Genomic DNA, 17512 nt, shown 5'->3' on the forward strand with positions numbered 1-17512 from the left:
TAATAAAATTTATTATTTGGCATTTAAATAATTTCATGTCAACATTTTAAATATTAAAAAAAAACCACGTCATTATTTTTTCTTTTCTTTAATTATTTTATAATAAAATAAATTTTTTGTTATTATTTAATTATTTAAATAATAATTAAAATAAAGTTTTCTTTTCTTTTCATTATTATGTTGGAAGATCATTTAGATTGTTTCTACATGTTCTTCCCCAAAAAATGATTGATTGTTGTTCATGTTCTTCCCCAAGTACATGGTTGCCCAAAAAATTAAAATTTCAAGATTTTCTACTCTTTTCTTGCATTTTCTTAGCAACCAAACAAGCAAAAACACATACAAAACCATGATCAACCTCAGCAATTCTAACACAATCAACTAAAAAAATTCAAACCACGGTCATATCAAAAACACAAAAACAAAAATACTAAAACCCAAAGCCGATCCTCATCAATAAAATACACCAAAACACAAGCCAATCCTCATCAATTTCATATATGGTTAGATCAAACCACGGTGACCCACCTAACCACTATCGATCTGGGTTTAGAGAGAGCGAGAGAGAAGATGAGATTTTGGTCAACCATGGGTTTCGACCATGGGTCTTCTGTCATGGGTTTAGAGAAGATGATAGGTCATGGGTTTTCAGTCATGAGATGGATCGGCCATGAGAGAAGAGAGAGAAAGAGAGAGCTTGAATTTGAGATGAGAGAAGAAAGGAGGGATTAGGTCTTCAGCAATGAGTTTTGGCCATGAGAGAGAGAGAGAGAGAGAGAGAGAGAGAGAGAGAGAGAGAGAGAGAGAGAGAGAGAGAGAGAGAGAGTTTGAGATGAGAGAGTATAGAGAGAGAGAGAACTTGGGTTTGAGTTTAGTGTTTTAGTGTTTGGTTTCTAAAGAAGCATAAGAAAATGGAAGAAAAGTTAAGTGTTCTTCCGAAATATAATGAAAAAAAAAAAAAAGGAAATGTGAGTGGTTTGAAAGTGGAATCTATATTAAGTTTTGATGGTTTGGTGGTGTGAGGGATTGATTCTTTGGATTTTTTTCATATTTAATTTTGTGTTGATGTGTATCTAATGTTAATTTTATGGGTTTTAAATTTTCTGGGTTTGTGTTATTGTTCAAGATAAACTCAGATTTCAATTTATGTGATTTTTGATTTTTAATTCTGTTTTTAATTTGTTTATTTAGTTAAAATTGATAAATTTAGATGCTAACGTGCCAAATAAAATTTATTATTATTATTTTAATAGTCATGTCAGCATTATGTGTGCTAATAGTTCATTTCGTTTGCCACATAGGCAATTTTCATTAGTAAGATAATGGTAGGAACCAAAACGGAACTTGTTTTTTATTTTGGAACTAAAAACAGTAAAAATAAAAGTAGATACCAAAATGAAAATGATGCAAAAATGTAAGAACCAAAAAAAAATTTATGCAACTTACGATGGTGTATATTCCATGTTTGTTAAAAATACTTAAGTATTCACAAAAAAAAAAAAAAAAAAAAAAAAAAAAATTCTGGGTATAAATTTAGGTATTTCCAGAAACAGTATCGTTAGATAAGATCAGTCACGCTGTCATGCAACAATTAAATGGTTTCAGAGCAGGGGCACCAAATCAAACAAGAATTCTTCTAGAAATAATAAATAAAACAAGAATAGAAAATTTGACCAAACTTAACATAATGAGTTTAATGACCTCTCCCCTTCTAGTCAATACACTACCAAGTACCAACATCGAAAGTGCACATTGTCAGTGGGGGCGGCTACGCTGAGGTGGCAATTTTTTCTTCTTCTTCTTGAGTTCTTTCTTTTTATTTTTTAGCCGAGCTCCCTGAAAGCGAAGGACGACCGACTGAACGAGAAGGACTTACTGGCTCTACATATAATCATTAATACACACTCCCTTTATTTACATTAAAAAAAACAAAAAATAGTTATCCTTTTTAGCCTTCTTTTCCTCTCTCTCTCTCTCTCTCTCTTCGATCCTCAATCTACGGCCTCACTCCCACTTCAATCGCTCTCTTCCTCATTTAAAAACGACGCCGTATTGTAATAATCATAATAGTATTTAATTAATAATCTCTCTGTTTTTCTCCATGCTTTTCTTTCTAACAAGAAATTCGATTACTTGTTTAAATTCTCCAGTAATCAAAATTTAGCGGCACTGCGTTGTGGCTTTTGTGTGTGTGTGTGTGTGTGTGTGGATGGGCTATGGCGGAACCAGCAGCAGAAGCAGCATCGGTTCTAAGTAGTAGTAGTAGTTCTTGGAAAGAACGCAAGTTTGGGAAAGCTATTTTCGCTATCCTTGGAATCATGCTCACCCTCGTCACCTATGGTGTTCTACAGGTTTTCTTTTCTTTTTTTTCTTTTTTTAATTTTAATTTTTTATATATAAATTTCAATTCCTCTATTTATTTGTATTTAGGGTATAGATTGTAAAAATTTGCCCTTTGTTTCTAGTTAGTATGATCTTAGATTAGTTTTGGTTGCTTTAATCATATGTGCATTTTGCCATTCATATAAATTCCATTTTTTTATTTGTCTCATTTTTATCAAAATGATGATCTAATTCGGATTCGGTTAACCTTTTGAAACGATTAAATCGAGTCATTTATACGTACATTCATACACGGCTGATGTTAGGCCAGTGATATAATTTTTACCATTGGTTTTTTTGGGGAATTTGTTGATCTGTTTCAGAAAACTGGATGGCCATTGTAGAAATCATATGTAAAGTTTTCTATTGGCTTGTCCTTTCATAATCAGAAACTTAGGCGTTTCGTTCTAGGTGAGGATTTGAATTTTGTGAACTTAGGCGCATTACTTGTGCCATGTGGTAATTGTACTTATACCATGAGAGAGCTAGTTTGCACAGTGCACTATATATAAGTTATATGGCATTGCTCGACTCAGGAGATGCTACAGTGGCAGAGCTAATTTCTTTCTCGGGGGATAGATATTTCTGGAATATTAATTTCAGCAGATCGGTTCTAGATTGGGAATTAGAATCGGTCTCGTTCTTTATGGACTTACTGTATTCTGGTGTGTGGAAAGGAGATGGGGTGGGTGAGCTGTGGTGGAAACCGTCTCCTTGGGGAATTTTTGATATTAAATCGTACTAGAAAGTGTTGCAATCCCCCTTCTCAGGTGTCTTTTCCTTGGAAGGCTGTGTGGAGCTCCAACATGCCTCCAAAGATCAGTTTCTTTTTGTTTGGATGGCGGCGTTGGGGAGAATTCTGACTAATGACAGTCTGAGGAAGCGTTGGCTGGTTATTATTGATTGGTGTTGTGGGTGTAAGAGGGCAGGGGAGTCTACTAACCACTTACTATTGCATTGCCCGATAGACAGCAAGATGTGGAGTATGGTGTTTACTCTTTTTGGATTATCTTGGGTAATGCCCAAGGACGTATTGGAGCTTCTTGCTAGCTGGCCAGGCAAGTTTAGGAAACATAGAAATGGGGAGATTTGGAATATGGTCCCTCACTGTATGATATGGGGTATCTGGAGGGAGAGGAATGTGTAGATCTTTGTAGGTGCTTAGAGGTCAATTCAAGACTTGAAGATGTCTTTTTTCCAGACATTGTTTGGGTGGACAACTGCTTTGGGGGATTTTCTTTTTTTCTTTTTTTTTTCTTTGTCTGATTTGTTTGATAGATGTAGTCTTTATAATTCTTAGTTCTTTTGTTCTCATGCACCGTCAGTACACTTCCTGTGTGCTTTGGCCTCTTGTATATTTTTTCTTTCAATGAAGTTTATTACTTATCAAACAAAAAAAAAAAAGTTTTTAAGTTTAGGGGGAGGTTTAAATGTTCTTATTAAAGTATGTGGTAACTGTCCTTAAGTAAGTATTGTTTATTTTTATGTAAAGCAATTTGTGAAATTTCGTTTCGTGCAGGAAAAGATCATGAGAGTACCATATGGGGTGAACAAAGAATATTTTAAATATTCATTGTTTCTTGTTTTCTGCAACCGAATAACAACATCTGCTGTCTCTGCGTGTGCTTTACTGGTGAGTATCTGTTGATATCCATATACTATTTGTACTTTTGGGTAGGGTTTTAAAGGGAGTAGAAGTTGATTCATAGAGAGTAAAACTGCTGATCAAACAGTCGGCAATTTTCAACTTTGTTTAAGCTGTAACCGACCTAATGCCATTGTACTCATAGAGTGTCTTTTGTTGCTTTAGTAGCTACTCAGACCAGCATACTCATTTTCATTTTAATCTTTTATTTCTAGGCAAGTAAAAAAGCCTTGGACCCAGTGGCTCCAGTTTACAAGTACTGCCTTGTATCAGTATCAAACATACTAACCACCACATGTCAGTATGAGGTAAGCTGTCTACATCTTCACGTCTCTTAACATGATTATACCCTACGTGGGTAGAAATAATTTGCTGAATTTCTTTGTTTCTATTTTACGAGTTCTTTGAATCGGTAGTTTTGTGCAAGATGATAAATAATATTCACTTTAACGACACAAGGCTTGCTGCAGGCCCTCAAATATGTCAGTTTTCCTGTTCAGACGCTTGCTAAGTGTGCCAAAATGATTCCTGTTATGGTAAGTTAATTGTGCATTATTTTATGTGGCATTTACAGTATGCATGCATTTAAGTTTCTTTCAGTGGGTTAAAACTGTTTTTATGCTAAGATGATCATACTTTTTGATGGATTAGAATGGCTAGTTGGTTTGCTGATTATTTTAATAACCTTTTATTTTTGCTACTTCTGTAAATGAATAACTGGTTGTTACGGGTGCTTCACATTGTGCATTCTGATGGTGCTGTTCCTTTGTAATGACTGGAAAGTTTGTGTATATCTGTTTCTGTTATCTCTTTTGAGTCTTGAATTTTGGAATTGGTTTCATTGTAATCATTTAGTCACTCTTTATCCCGTATGAGTTCCTTCCATAGAATAATTTGTCTGATACAGGCATTCTGAAGATTAGGTGAAGTGATGGCTTTGCTGAAACATTTTTTTTTTTGCCTTCACCTTTTCCCTAGTGAAAATCATCTGATTAAGTTCAGATCTAGAATATAATGGTCTAAGTTATCCTTTGATTTTAAAAATTCCCAATAGATGCTATTTAATTTATGGGTAATTGATTCTGTCCTGCAAATACGGTATTGCTTACAGTCAATTGATGAATTGCATAACTTGTATCCTTATTTTCGACGTGGAAATATTTGTTCCTCTCCATGTTATGCTAGTTGTTATACATAGTAAGTGGTAAATCATACTCATTATTTTCTTATCATTATACAGGTTTGGGGCACTCTTATTATGCAGAAAACATACAAGGGACGTGACTATTTGTTGGCTTTTCTAGTGACCCTGGGTTGTTCAGTATTTATTCTATATCCGGTAATAACTGTGGTCATATCTCCAATTCTTACTCTGATGTTTCAAGGCTTTTCTTGCTTCTTCTTATTCTTCCTCTTCCTTTTTATTTATTTTTAAATGATATTGTTAAGATATGATTATTGAACCTAAGACCTACCTCCACCTTTTATGACTTGAGCTAAGGTTCAGTGGTTTGCTACTTTCCTTTTTTGTTCACGTGGTGGTTTGTATCTTAATTTCTAAGGTGCTACATTAGTGGCTGAAGGCTGTGGTTCAAATTTAGATGTTAAATTTGAGGTGTTTAATATTGTATACATCATGTGTATTAGTGTTTTATTTGATAGGTAAATAGTTGGGAGGTGGGGTTTGAACCCAAGGCATTGGGCACCACAGAGTCACGGACAGTGCCAATATTGGGGTTTTTTTTTTTTTACTCATGCATTCAATGGGTCTTGAACCCATAACCTTGCCCTTCACCTTGCTTTTACAAGGGGAAAAGGTGCCATTTGAGCTAGAGCTCATTGACATGAATATTAAAAGCAGCAGTGGCAGACATAACAAGCTACTTCACAGTAGTTTCTTTGTTATTTTAGCCACCCTTATGGATTACTTTCATACATTTTAGATTTAAAAATTATGTACAAATAGTTATCCTTTCTATTAAAAAATTGTTTATCACAGAAGTGCAGTGACCCACACTGCCCTATAGTCCTGTTTAGTTCCATAGTTGCCCAGAGAACTGCTGAGACTCTCTCCTGTCAATGAAAAATCTGACACAATTCAGGTTACTTTGATAATCAATTCGACAACTTGAAAACACATGCAGCCCACTTTTGTATCTGAATGTATATTAAGACGATGCTGCATCTGGCCTTATTATAACCACATTGTCATTTCATTTGTTTAAGCACTGGATTTGGTCATTCGAAAGCATGTCTGTACATGACTTTGACAATATGTATTATGGTGAATTGTGATTCCTGTGATGGACTGTTGATGATGCACAAGAACCTTAACAGCTAGTGTTTAACTTGAATGTAGTCTGAACTATTTTTTCTGCGTTTTCTTTACTGTAGGCAGAAGCTGACATTAGTCCATACAGTAAAGGAAGGGAAAACACTGTTTGGGGCGTCTCCCTAATGCTTGGTTATCTTGGGTATCTTATTTGAAACTCACTTTCTTTCATTATTATGATGCCTGATTTACAAATTTCTTTACCATTTGCTGTTAATTTAAATATTAATCATATTTCCGCTCTCTGTTCAAATGTAAATATTTATTAGTTCTTAGACGTGTTTTTTTTTTTTGATAGATAACAAAAAATTTTATTAAAAAAGTAGCCAACCCAAGTACATTGGGGATGTACTGTGGGGGCAAAAATCAAGAAACAAAATTACAATGATCAAATAAAACTGGAATGAAAGAACAAGTAAAATGCGATAAAGCCACACTCCAAGCAAGGAGAGTGTGACAGAAAAAAGATTTAATCTCTAGCAAGGACCATTCACATCCCTCAAAACATCTAGCATTCCTTTCACTCCAAATGCACCATATCAAACAATGCGGCACTAGTCTCCAAAGGCCTATATTGCGGTGACGCCCAAACTTACCTTGCCAAGATTCAAACACCTCAATTACCTTATGTGGCATAACCCAGTGAATTCCAAACAAACAAAACACCAAAGACCATAACTCAAAAGCTATGGGGCAATGAAGAAGAAGATGATCCACCGACTCCCCACACCTCTTACACATATAACACCAATCAAGAACAATAATTCGCCTTTTGCGAAGGTTATCTGTTGTAAGAATTTTACCTAAGGAAGTAGACCATGAGAAAAAAGCTACCTTTGGAGGAACTTTCGATTGCCACACCATTCTCCAAGGGAAAGAAGTAAGAGTAGAAGGGTAGAAAGAAAGATAGAATCCTCTAACCTCAAAACCTCTACTCCTAGCTGTTTTCCAACAAACTTTGTCAGGGCCAACCCCCCTCACAGTCGAAGAGTAGACGTTGCCCATAAACCGATCAAAAGATTCTTGCTCCCAATCCTGAGGTGGATGACGAAATCTAACATCCCAATGAATCCTCCCACTAGACCAACCCATCACCTCTGCCATCGAAGCATCTCTTGCCCTACTAAGACAGTAAAGTTCTGGAAAAGCCTCTTTGAGGGTACAATCCCCACACCACACATGCTTCCAAAACTTCACTCTAGTACCATCTCCCACCTCATACCGTAGGAGTTTAGAAAAGATCAACCAGCCACTTCTAATATACCTCCAAAGGCTAACACCATATGCACTTGTCACATTTTTCGTGCACCAACCACCCCAATCATTCCCATATTTCGCCTCTATAACCTTCCTCCATAAAGCATCTGTCTCTATACCATACCTCCATAACCACTTGCCTAACAAGGCAGAGTTAAAACTTCTCAAACGTCTTATACCTAGCCTCCCAACTTGCACAGGCCTACAAACTTCTCAAACGTCTTAGACGTGTTTATGTTTCTACAAGAAGTCTGCCCTGGTGTCTTATACCTCTTGATTTGTTTTATTTTTATTTTTATTTTTTATTTTTGATAGGTAAAAAGTAGTATTATTGAATAAAGAAAAAAAAGAAAAAGAAAAAAAGAGAAGAATAAAACCTTGATGCTTGCTTCTCAAACATTGGGCAAGTGAAACACTATAATCAGTAATGCTACAGACACCAATTTTTTGACAACAAATTTCACAATTTTTGAGTTGGTCAGCTGTGAGTGATGGAAAAAAAGTGGTGGATCCATGAATATTGTGTCCACCACTCACAGTCGACTAGCTCAATAATTGTGAAATTTGTTGTGAAAAAATTTGTGTTGTAGTGTTACTGCACTATAATGATAGAGGAAGATTGTACCAATGTTTTTGGGTGTGTGTGTAATTACCAATAAAAAAGAACAAAAAAATTGTATTGATGGTTTATGCTAATAGTACTACCCATTAAACTATACTAGCCGCAAACTCGCGTGTTGCGCGTGATAATTATTTTTATGATAGTTTTTAAATTTTTTTTTACAATTTAAACTAATTTAATAATGAGTAATATATTTCGTAATCTATAGGATTAATCATAAATGTAATATAGGAACAATTATAAATCATAAATATAAATTTTGTTGTATCAAAATGTAAATAATACAATTTTTCTCAAAAATTCAAAAGGCAAAAGGCAAGTCAACGAAAATATTCATTTTTAACAAAAGTTATTTATAACATTTTGTGAATCATTAAAAAGAATATAAAATTTGAAAATTATTCTTTTAGTTTTAGACAAACTTTCTCAAACCTTATTTTTTCTGCCTATAATTCAAAACACAGAAAAACGTAACTAAAAAATTAATAAAACTTAACAATGATTAATTGGACCAATTAGGAAATCTAAAAAATTAATTGTTGTTGATAATCTATTAAGGTTATTTTCTTTGCAAAATATGTAGTTTTGTCCACCAAAAACATATTATTTAATAAACAATTATTAGCAAAATCTAAGAATTAAATTTCTATATATACATTGTTATAAAAAATAATAATAATTAAAATAAAATTGCAAAAGCTAAAATTTGTCACCCATCTAATTATTTTCGTTTGGCTAACATTTGTTTTTTTCTAAATAAATGGCATTATAGAGTACTTCTAATACAACTATTAAAAATACTTTACCCACTACAAAGGATTAAAAAATAAATAAAAATTAGTAGAGTCTCATAGTTTAACATCTAAATTGAGCATAATAAAAAATTATGCTATATAATAGAATAAATACCAAATTATCCAGATCATACTATGTAATATAATAATATTATATTTTTATATGCTACATTTAATTTTTTATAACGCAATATGATAACATTTAACAATCAAAGAGACCCCAAAAAAAAAAAAAAAAAAAAAAAAAAAAAACAACAACAACAACAATTTAAAAAACAAAACAAAATCACATTAACCCAAAGTAGAGTTTTAAAGAATATAAAAATTATCAACCTAAAATGAGCTGCAAGAAAAATAAAAAAATCCACGAAAAAATTGAGAGAGAACCTTTTTTGTGAGGGAAAACTATGCATAGAATGGAAGAGGTAGTGACAAATTTATAGTAAGAGAGTGTGAATAAGAAGAGATAAAAATAAAAGAAGATTAAGGGAAAGAAGAAGAATGATATTAACGTAGAGGGTAATGGGGAGATGAAAAGATAAGGGAGGGAGAAAGGTTGGAGAAGTAGTGGGAAGATGAAAAGGTAAGGGAAGGAGAAATGTTAGAGAAATGTAGATATTTAAAAAATTAATGTTAAAAACAATTATAGGAAAATTGGAAATAAAAAAGATAATGACGTGGTGCTGATGTGGCTTAATTGGAGCATAGCAATAATAAATGCTACGGTTCAGCTTTTAGATATATATAAATATAGATATAGATTGCACAGATATACATATGCATTTGGCTCTGTTACAGCAATACTACTTAATTCTTCATTTCTTATCTCCCTCTAAGGGATGGCACAAAAGTATTCTGCCCTGCCCATTCCAGGCTGTGTGGGTCTCCCCACCCCAAAGATTCCTTAACTTGCCCCGTCCCAAGTGTGTATAAATATTGAAATTATTTATAGATATAATTTATTCTATTACCATCCCCCAAAACACTTGTTTCACTCCCAGCACTCTCACGGATTCCCCTCCCTTTTCTCTCTCATATCTATCTCATCAATGCTGGAGGCTGGAGCCACCTCAATAGGGATGGCAAAATACCTCCAACCCACCTTGTCCTAGTCCTGCCCTGCACAGGTTTCCCTTCCCTGAAAAGGGGATGGGGCACACATGATCTGACCTCGCCCTGCCTTGTTGGCATACTGTTTGGCATTTCCATTTTAGGTCATTTTAGGGTTAGCTTTAAGTTTACCTTCTAAATGATTGAATGAGATATAATGGAAGGATGCCTACTTGTTTCCCATAAATTCAGATGCTTATCTGTGTGATTAACAGGTTTGATGGCTTTACAAGCACATTCCAAGATAAACTTTTTAAAGGCTACCATATGGAAATACACAACCAAATATTCTACACAACATCGTGTTCTTGTATTATTAGCTTGACAGGTAATTTCGTTACTGTTGTTTTATCTTTTTAGTTCTTAAATACTGGTTACATTTTGGTTATAGAACAGTATATGTGGGGGATGAGCTGCAGCTGAGGCACTATAGGTGGTATATTGTTACAAATTTTTTTCTTTGATCAGTTTTGAAACTTCAAATGCATTATGAGTGCTATATTGTTTTTTTTTGAGAAACTGTGTTATATTGTTAGGACATACGTTTGATGGGTTCAAGATTTTGTTATTCAACTATTAAGTTACCATCAGTCAGGGATTAATTTTTAATTTAGGAGAAGTCTCAAGACAAGATTAACCCTTTCACAGATATAAAAGTCGTTCTTTTTTTTGAGCTTTCTCTCACTATTCTATGTAGTTTAGAAAACTCAATTAAACACAACTAAGGTTTTATCTCAAGAATTTTTTTTTTTTTTTTTTGATAAGTAAAGAAAATTTTATTCAAAGACATAATAATGAGTCACCCAAGTATACAGGACGTATACAGCAGGGGACGAAAACAATCAAATACATAAATTACAAGCATCCATCAAATCATAGACCAAAAAAATAGAATGACTTCCTATGATAGACGTCCAATCTGATAGAGTTTTAAAGAAGAAAAGTTTTAAATTAGCTATAGTCCTTTCAGAATCTTCAATACACTGGTTGTTTCTCTCCTGCCAAATGCACCACATCAAAAAGTGAGGGATAGCCATCCAAATAACACCATTATGATGATGACCAATGTTTTATCTCAAGCAAATTGGAATTAATTTCATTGATCCATGGAAATAATTGGAATCTGTGTAATTATAATAAGGTCCCTTTTGTTTTAAAGTTTAGCTATGTCAATCACTATAATGTATCAGAAACTAACTTATCAAAAAAATAATGTATCAGAAACTATTTTAAGCACTGACACCTGTTGCGTGTTGGGATAATGAAAATTCATACTCTAGATTTTTTCATCTCTATGTATGATAGAAAATCTTTGTCTTATAATAGCTTGATAAATATGGTTTGATTTATCAGAATAATTTTTCCAAGGAAAATATTTTACTTATTAGGCATGTTATTCTTAGATTTAGATAAATTTCTAGCATTCTAGGCCTTTGTCAAAAGTGTGGTCATGCAAGGGAAACATAGCTTTGTGTTTCAGCAATATAGTGGCAGTAAGCTGAGAAATTTTTACTTTGTGTACCACGTGTTTTGCAGAGGGCACACAAGTTCACTGTATATACCATGTCAAACATGCAAAGATACATATTCATCATATATGTTTATGGAATTGATATTTAACCTGTGCTAGCTTATCAATGTGCCATCTTTATGCATAGTTATACAGATCTTTCTTTGGAGCATGACCTGACTTGCAGGATCAGCTATGATACGTTAAGACACTTTTGAGATGCTTAAATACTTCTTTTTACCTTCTCTTAAAATGACAACTCTATTGTCGGTGTTTTTGTAATGGAGGCATCCTAGCTACCTGGAACTTATCTTGTGCTATCAACGAAGAGAATAGGGTCTTTCTTCTTACGTTTCTGTGGTGTATTTTCTGTGCATAAGTATCATGTACTACTTTTTGATTAGAGCTTTTTAATTGCATTTTTGTTGTTGGTGTTGATCTGTGTTGATTTTCATCATTTGATATAGGTCTTTTATTACAAGGGCATCTACTTCCAGCAATAGATTTTGTTTATAGGCATCATGATTGCTTCTTTGACATTGTATTGCTTTCGACGGTAAGTGACCTTTACTTAGGTATCTAGTGTATCTTATACCCATTTTTTAACATCTTTGGCACCCACCCAGTACTCTGTTCTAATAATGATTTTTGTTGCAGGTAGCGACAGCAAGTCAATTTTTCATTTCTTACACTATTCGCAATTTTGGCGCCCTTACGTTTGCCACCATAATGACCACAAGACAGGTAAAATATAAGTCTCCATAACAATTATTTATCTTCTTTCATTTGTCCCTCAAAACTACACTTCTAATGGATGGAATCTTCTCAAATTCTCATTGTTGATGTAGTTGGTTAGCATCATGCTGTCGTGTATATGGTTTGTCCATCCCCTAAGCTGGGAACAGTGGATTGGAGCTGTAAGCCTCATACTGAATCCTTTCCTGAAATTTTTTATTATTATAAAAAGTCCAATAACAAACTGCATTGGATATTTTGATCAGGTTATTGTCTTTGGTACCCTTTATGCAAAAACCTTCTTGAAAAATCCACCACAAAAACCTTCACTTCCAGAACCTACAGGAAATGGAGCTACTAGTCCTGTGAAGCAGAATCCTGTATGAGGGCCAGTCTTATGTTTGCTATGAGATCTGGCACTTGCTATCTCTAACTATTAATAGGCAGCTTTAATTTTAAGTGTAAAGCGGCAAATTGAAAACTGAGAAGGCTCACACAGGAGTAAGTTTAACCTTAACCCAGACAGCATCGCATGCACCTGAAATTGCGAGTCAGCAGCATCATTTCTGATATACAGAGTTCAAACGTCTTGTAATCCGCAAATTTTCCATTAATGGAGATAAATCATAGCTTAACTACAGCCAAAGGAATCACCTATCCCAAAAAAAAAACTAAAGCCAGCTTTTTGTTTTTGTTTTTGTTTGTCTGGTCTTCAATAGGAATGATTAAAAAAGAAATTGTATAATGCAGTTGCTTAAGCTAAATTTTGTTTGTTCTGGTGAGTAGTTGTTGAGCTCATTTTGCATTCGAACTTACATCCTCTATTTGTTGGTATTTAATTATCAAATGCCAAACCCCATAGGCATTGCAGTGCAGTCCAATGTATGCTTGCATTTGGGCCCTTTGCTATGTCTACCGATAAAAAAAAACGGCTGAATCTGAATCAAAGACAGCCACGGAGGCAAATGATACTAAGTAAACAGTAAACCATGTGTATATAGGCCTGATTAAATTTATTTTAACTAATATCAGAATGTGGTCTATCATCCACATTCTGATACTAGCTAAAAAGTGAGTTCAATGATTTTTCACTGAGACAAAAAGAGATATAAAAAAAAAAAAAAAGAAGAAACGAATTATTTTTCAAAACAAATAAAGAAAAAGATTTTGAAGGATTAGAAAAAAAGTAACCAACATAGTATTTCTAGATGTGCCAAAGGTTTTGTAGCTGAATTGGTACCTTCTCATGTACAAAGTGCTCGGGAGTCTAAGAGAGAAAGGGTTCGAACTGCGAGGTTGACAACATATTGTAATTATTTCTCAAAAAAAAAAAAAAAAAAATTCTAGATGTTAAAAATTAATTTTAGCACCCATACTAGGATATTCATTAACTTCTATTCATGGATACGATTGTACGAATATGCATAATTGCATGACTTAAACCATGCTGCCCCCATTGAGCTAAAATATACTTTTTCTCTCCACCTCTGTAGTGGCCTTCTCTCCCACCTACGTGTGGCCTTCACTACCACCTCTGTGTGGGTAATTTCCACCTTTGTGTGGCTTCATCTCTATCCACGTATTGTGGGTCCTTATGCTATTGTGCGCTTCGAGCTAATCTTGGTTGCTTTGTGGGCCTCATCGACTCTGTTCGAGGGTTTCCTTTTACTCCCAGTGGGTTTGTTTCACTGCTAGCGTTGTTGCCAGTCATCGGTGAGATTTGCTCCGCCAGTAGCAAGCGTTTTTTTTTTTTCTCTGGCTAGTGCGTTTAGCTATTCACTCTCAGTCAACGCCAATTCTGCTCCATCCTTGACAGCGATTGCGGCTTTGGTGAGTACTCATCCTACTGGTGGTATTTTCTCTACTGCTATTAATGCTAGGTTTCCTTGGGGTTTTGGTATTTTCTCTGATTTTGGTTTGGAGAAGCTCGTTAGATTGGATATTGTTGTCCTTTAATTGTGAGGGTCGGTTTTATATCAACTGCTGCTCTTGTTTTGGGTATGAAAATTCTATCTTGGCTCACCAAATTCCTTTAATTCCACTCCTGATTTTTCACCTTGCCATGAGGACCATAGCTTGGAACTGTCGAGGTGCTAGCAGAGCCTCGACAGTTAGAGCTCTAAAGGAGCTTATTCGTGAGTCAAATTCGGATATTGTTTTCCTCTCCGAAACCAAAATAAAATTTATGAGAATAAACAAGATTTGTGATAGACTGAAGTTTGTAGATTCTTGGTGTGTTGATGCTGATGGTTTGTCTGGGGGTCTTGCACTGTTTTGGAGATCAGGTGTTGAATTAGAAGTGGTCTTTTCAAATAAAAACATGATAGTGGCACTGGTTTATTCAGACCCCCCCTGAAGCTCCTTGGCTTCTTTTTGCTATTTATGGTCCAATCCAAAGATCCAAAAAAGGAAAATTCTAGGGTTTGTTGGAGAATATGATATCTTCTTTTTCAGGGCTTTGGGTTGCAATCGGAGATCTAAATTGCATCAAGCATGCGAAAGAGAAACATGGTGGATGTGCAGTAGCCGAGAGTTCTATTTGTTATCTCAGAGATTTCATGTCTAATACAGGTACTATTGATTTGGGTTTTTTGGGTCCATCCTTTACTTGGTCAAATAGGAGGGAAGGTTTGGCCAATATAAAAGAAAGGTTAGACCAATGTTTATGTGATCAAGAGTGGCAATCTTTATTCCCAAAAGCAGGGGTTAGACATTTGTGTAATTCTAACTCGGATCATAACCCGATTATGCTTGATACATTCCTAGACACTGATATTTTGACTCGGCCGTTTCATTCTGAAGCGATGTGGACTAGGGAAGAGGAAAGTAGATCGATTGTGGAAAATGCTTGGCAATGCAGGGTTGATGGCTCTCAAGGCTTTAAGTTAGTCAAAAAGTTAACTGTGACTTGCCATGAGCTAAAGCCCTGGAACAAAAGCACCTTTGGAAATTCAAAGGAAAAAATTAAAGGCCTCAAAGCCAAAATTGCTGAGGTTCAACAATATGCCCCCATAAGAGAGAATTTGGAACTTGAAGCTTCCCTAAATTTAGAGCTTGATGAATGGCTAGATAGAGAAGACATGAGGTTACGATAGATGTCTAGGGAATTGTGGGTTAAAGAGGGTGACCGTAACTCAAGGTTTTTCCATCTCTCAACCATAATTAGAAAACGAAGAAACTGCATCTCAGAAATTAAGCTTGATGATGGTACTTGGATAAGAGACCAGGGGGAAATTCAACACTATTTTTTGGAAAAGTTTTCCTCCTTTTTCTCATCTAGCCTCCCTCATTTCCCTGCAAACCTAGAGAATTTAATAGAGCCTTGTGTTACTAACCAAGAGAATTCGGAGCTATGCAAAATTCCCACTAGAGAAGAGATCAAGAAGGTGGTGTTTGGGATGAAATCCTTCAAAGCCCCAGGTCCAGATGGCTTCCCAGCTCTCTTATACAAGCATTATTGGGACACAATGGGTGATCAAGTGGTTCAAGCGACCCAAAGCTTCTTTCGTAATGGCTGGCTTCTGAAAGATTTCAACAAAACCTTCATCCACCTCATTCCTAAAAAGAAAGGGGCAGGAAATTTTAATCATTTTCGTCCTATTGGACTGTGTAATGTGTGCTACAAAGTGATATCTAAGATTTTAGTGAATAGACTAAGACCTCTTCTAAATAAAATGGTGGATCCAGCTTAAGTGGCCTTCGTGCCTAATAGATGGATTAATGAAAATGTGGTCTTGGCCCATGAAATTGTTCACAGCTTCAAATATACAGGGAAGAAGAAGGGTTTCCTTGGAATCAAGCTTGATTTCCAAAAAGCTTACGATAGAATGGAATGGAATTTTTTGATGGTAGTCTTAAAAGCTTTTGGTTTAAGCTACAGCTTTGTTAATCTCATCCACCAGTGCCTCTCCTCAGTTGAGTTCACTTTGCTGTTGAATGGTGGCCTTGGTCCAAGTTTCTCCCCCTCAAGAGGGCTTAGGCAAGGGGACCCCTTGTCCCTATACTTATTTATTTTGGGCAATGAGGTTCTCATGAGGTTGATAAACAGGGAAGTGTCTCAAAATAACTTAACTGGGTTTAAAGTTTCTAATACCGCACCACCCATCTCTAAGCTCTACTATGCGGATGACATTCTTTTGTTTTGCAAAGCTAAGTCCTCTGAACTAGCCATTCTTAGAAGTTGTTTGGAGAAATTCTGTTCTTGGTCGGGTCAATCTATCAGTGTGGAAAAATCTGGCTGCTTCCCTTCCAAAGGTATGAGCCCTCAGTTTATGAATTAAGTTAAATGTTGTTGGGGTCTCAATACATTGCCTCAAAGTACAACATATCTGGGTGTTCCTCTCTTTCTATCAAAGAGCAAATCTCAAGGTTTCTGTTATGTTAAAGAAAGATTGGACAGTAAGCTCAAGGGATGGAAAAGTAAAAATCTGTCTTGGTCTGGTAGGGCAACTCTAATTAGATCAGTGGCCAAAGCCATCCCAACATATTCTATGTCGGCTACTCTTCTTCCTAAAGGTCTTAGTGATCAATTAGATGCATCTGTGCGCAGATTTTGGTGGAGCCCAAAATCAAAGGTGAGTTCGTATTGGTCTCCGATGTCTTGGTCTTCTCTTTGTTTGCCTCAAAAGGAGGGTAGCTTGGGTTTCAGAAAATTCTAGGATTTCAACCAAGCTCTCATCTCCAAACTTGGCTGGTGGATTCTATCCGGAAAGGGTTGTCTTTGTATTAAGGTTTTGAGGGCGAAATACAAGATTCAGGATAATTGGCTGGCTCATCATTCTCCTAGCAATGCGTCCCCCTTTTGGAAAAGCATGATGGGCACAAAACACCTTATTGCAAAGGCAGCTTGCCTTTTAGTAGGTAATGGGAATTCCATTAGAACATGGATAGACCCGTGGATTCCTGATCTCCCTGGTTTCATCCCTACGCCAAAAGTTGATGCTGATCCGGATATTGCTTTGGTAGTTTCTCAACTCCTTACTCCAAATTGAAGTAGTTGGGGTATTCCAAAGCTGAGTTTGCTATTTGAGGAGCATGTGGTTGAGCTTATCCAAAAAATTCCCATTCCTAGTTGCCCTATGGAAGATAGTTGGTCTTGGACTACAACAAACTCCGGGTTTTTTTT

At 35.5% G+C, this 17512-nt stretch overlaps 1 protein-coding gene across 2 annotated transcripts; it reads left to right on the forward strand.

Annotated features, from left to right (window-relative positions):
• The first annotated feature begins 1833 nt into the window (after window positions 1–1833).
• Window positions 1834–13172, forward strand: LOC126732316 (UDP-galactose/UDP-glucose transporter 5). Of its 2 annotated transcripts, XM_050435116.1 has the most exons (12): window positions 1834–2054; window positions 2151–2351; window positions 3902–4015; window positions 4243–4335; window positions 4498–4563; window positions 5268–5366; window positions 6422–6501; window positions 10358–10470; window positions 12120–12208; window positions 12310–12396; window positions 12501–12569; window positions 12654–13172. In XM_050435116.1, exons 2-12 carry the CDS (start codon window positions 2217–2219, stop codon window positions 12771–12773), a joined length of 1065 nt encoding a protein of 354 aa, XP_050291073.1. In that variant the 5' UTR covers window positions 1834–2054; window positions 2151–2216; the 3' UTR covers window positions 12774–13172. The 2 variants fall into 2 exon arrangements, with proteins under 2 accessions (XP_050291073.1, XP_050291072.1); XM_050435115.1 differs by having other exon boundaries at window positions 1834–2351.
• Window positions 13173–17512: the final 4340 nt, after the last annotated feature.

Source organism: Quercus robur, chromosome 1 (assembly GCF_932294415.1).
Source record: "Quercus robur chromosome 1, dhQueRobu3.1, whole genome shotgun sequence".
Taxonomy (NCBI): Eukaryota; Viridiplantae; Streptophyta; class Magnoliopsida; order Fagales; family Fagaceae; genus Quercus; species Quercus robur.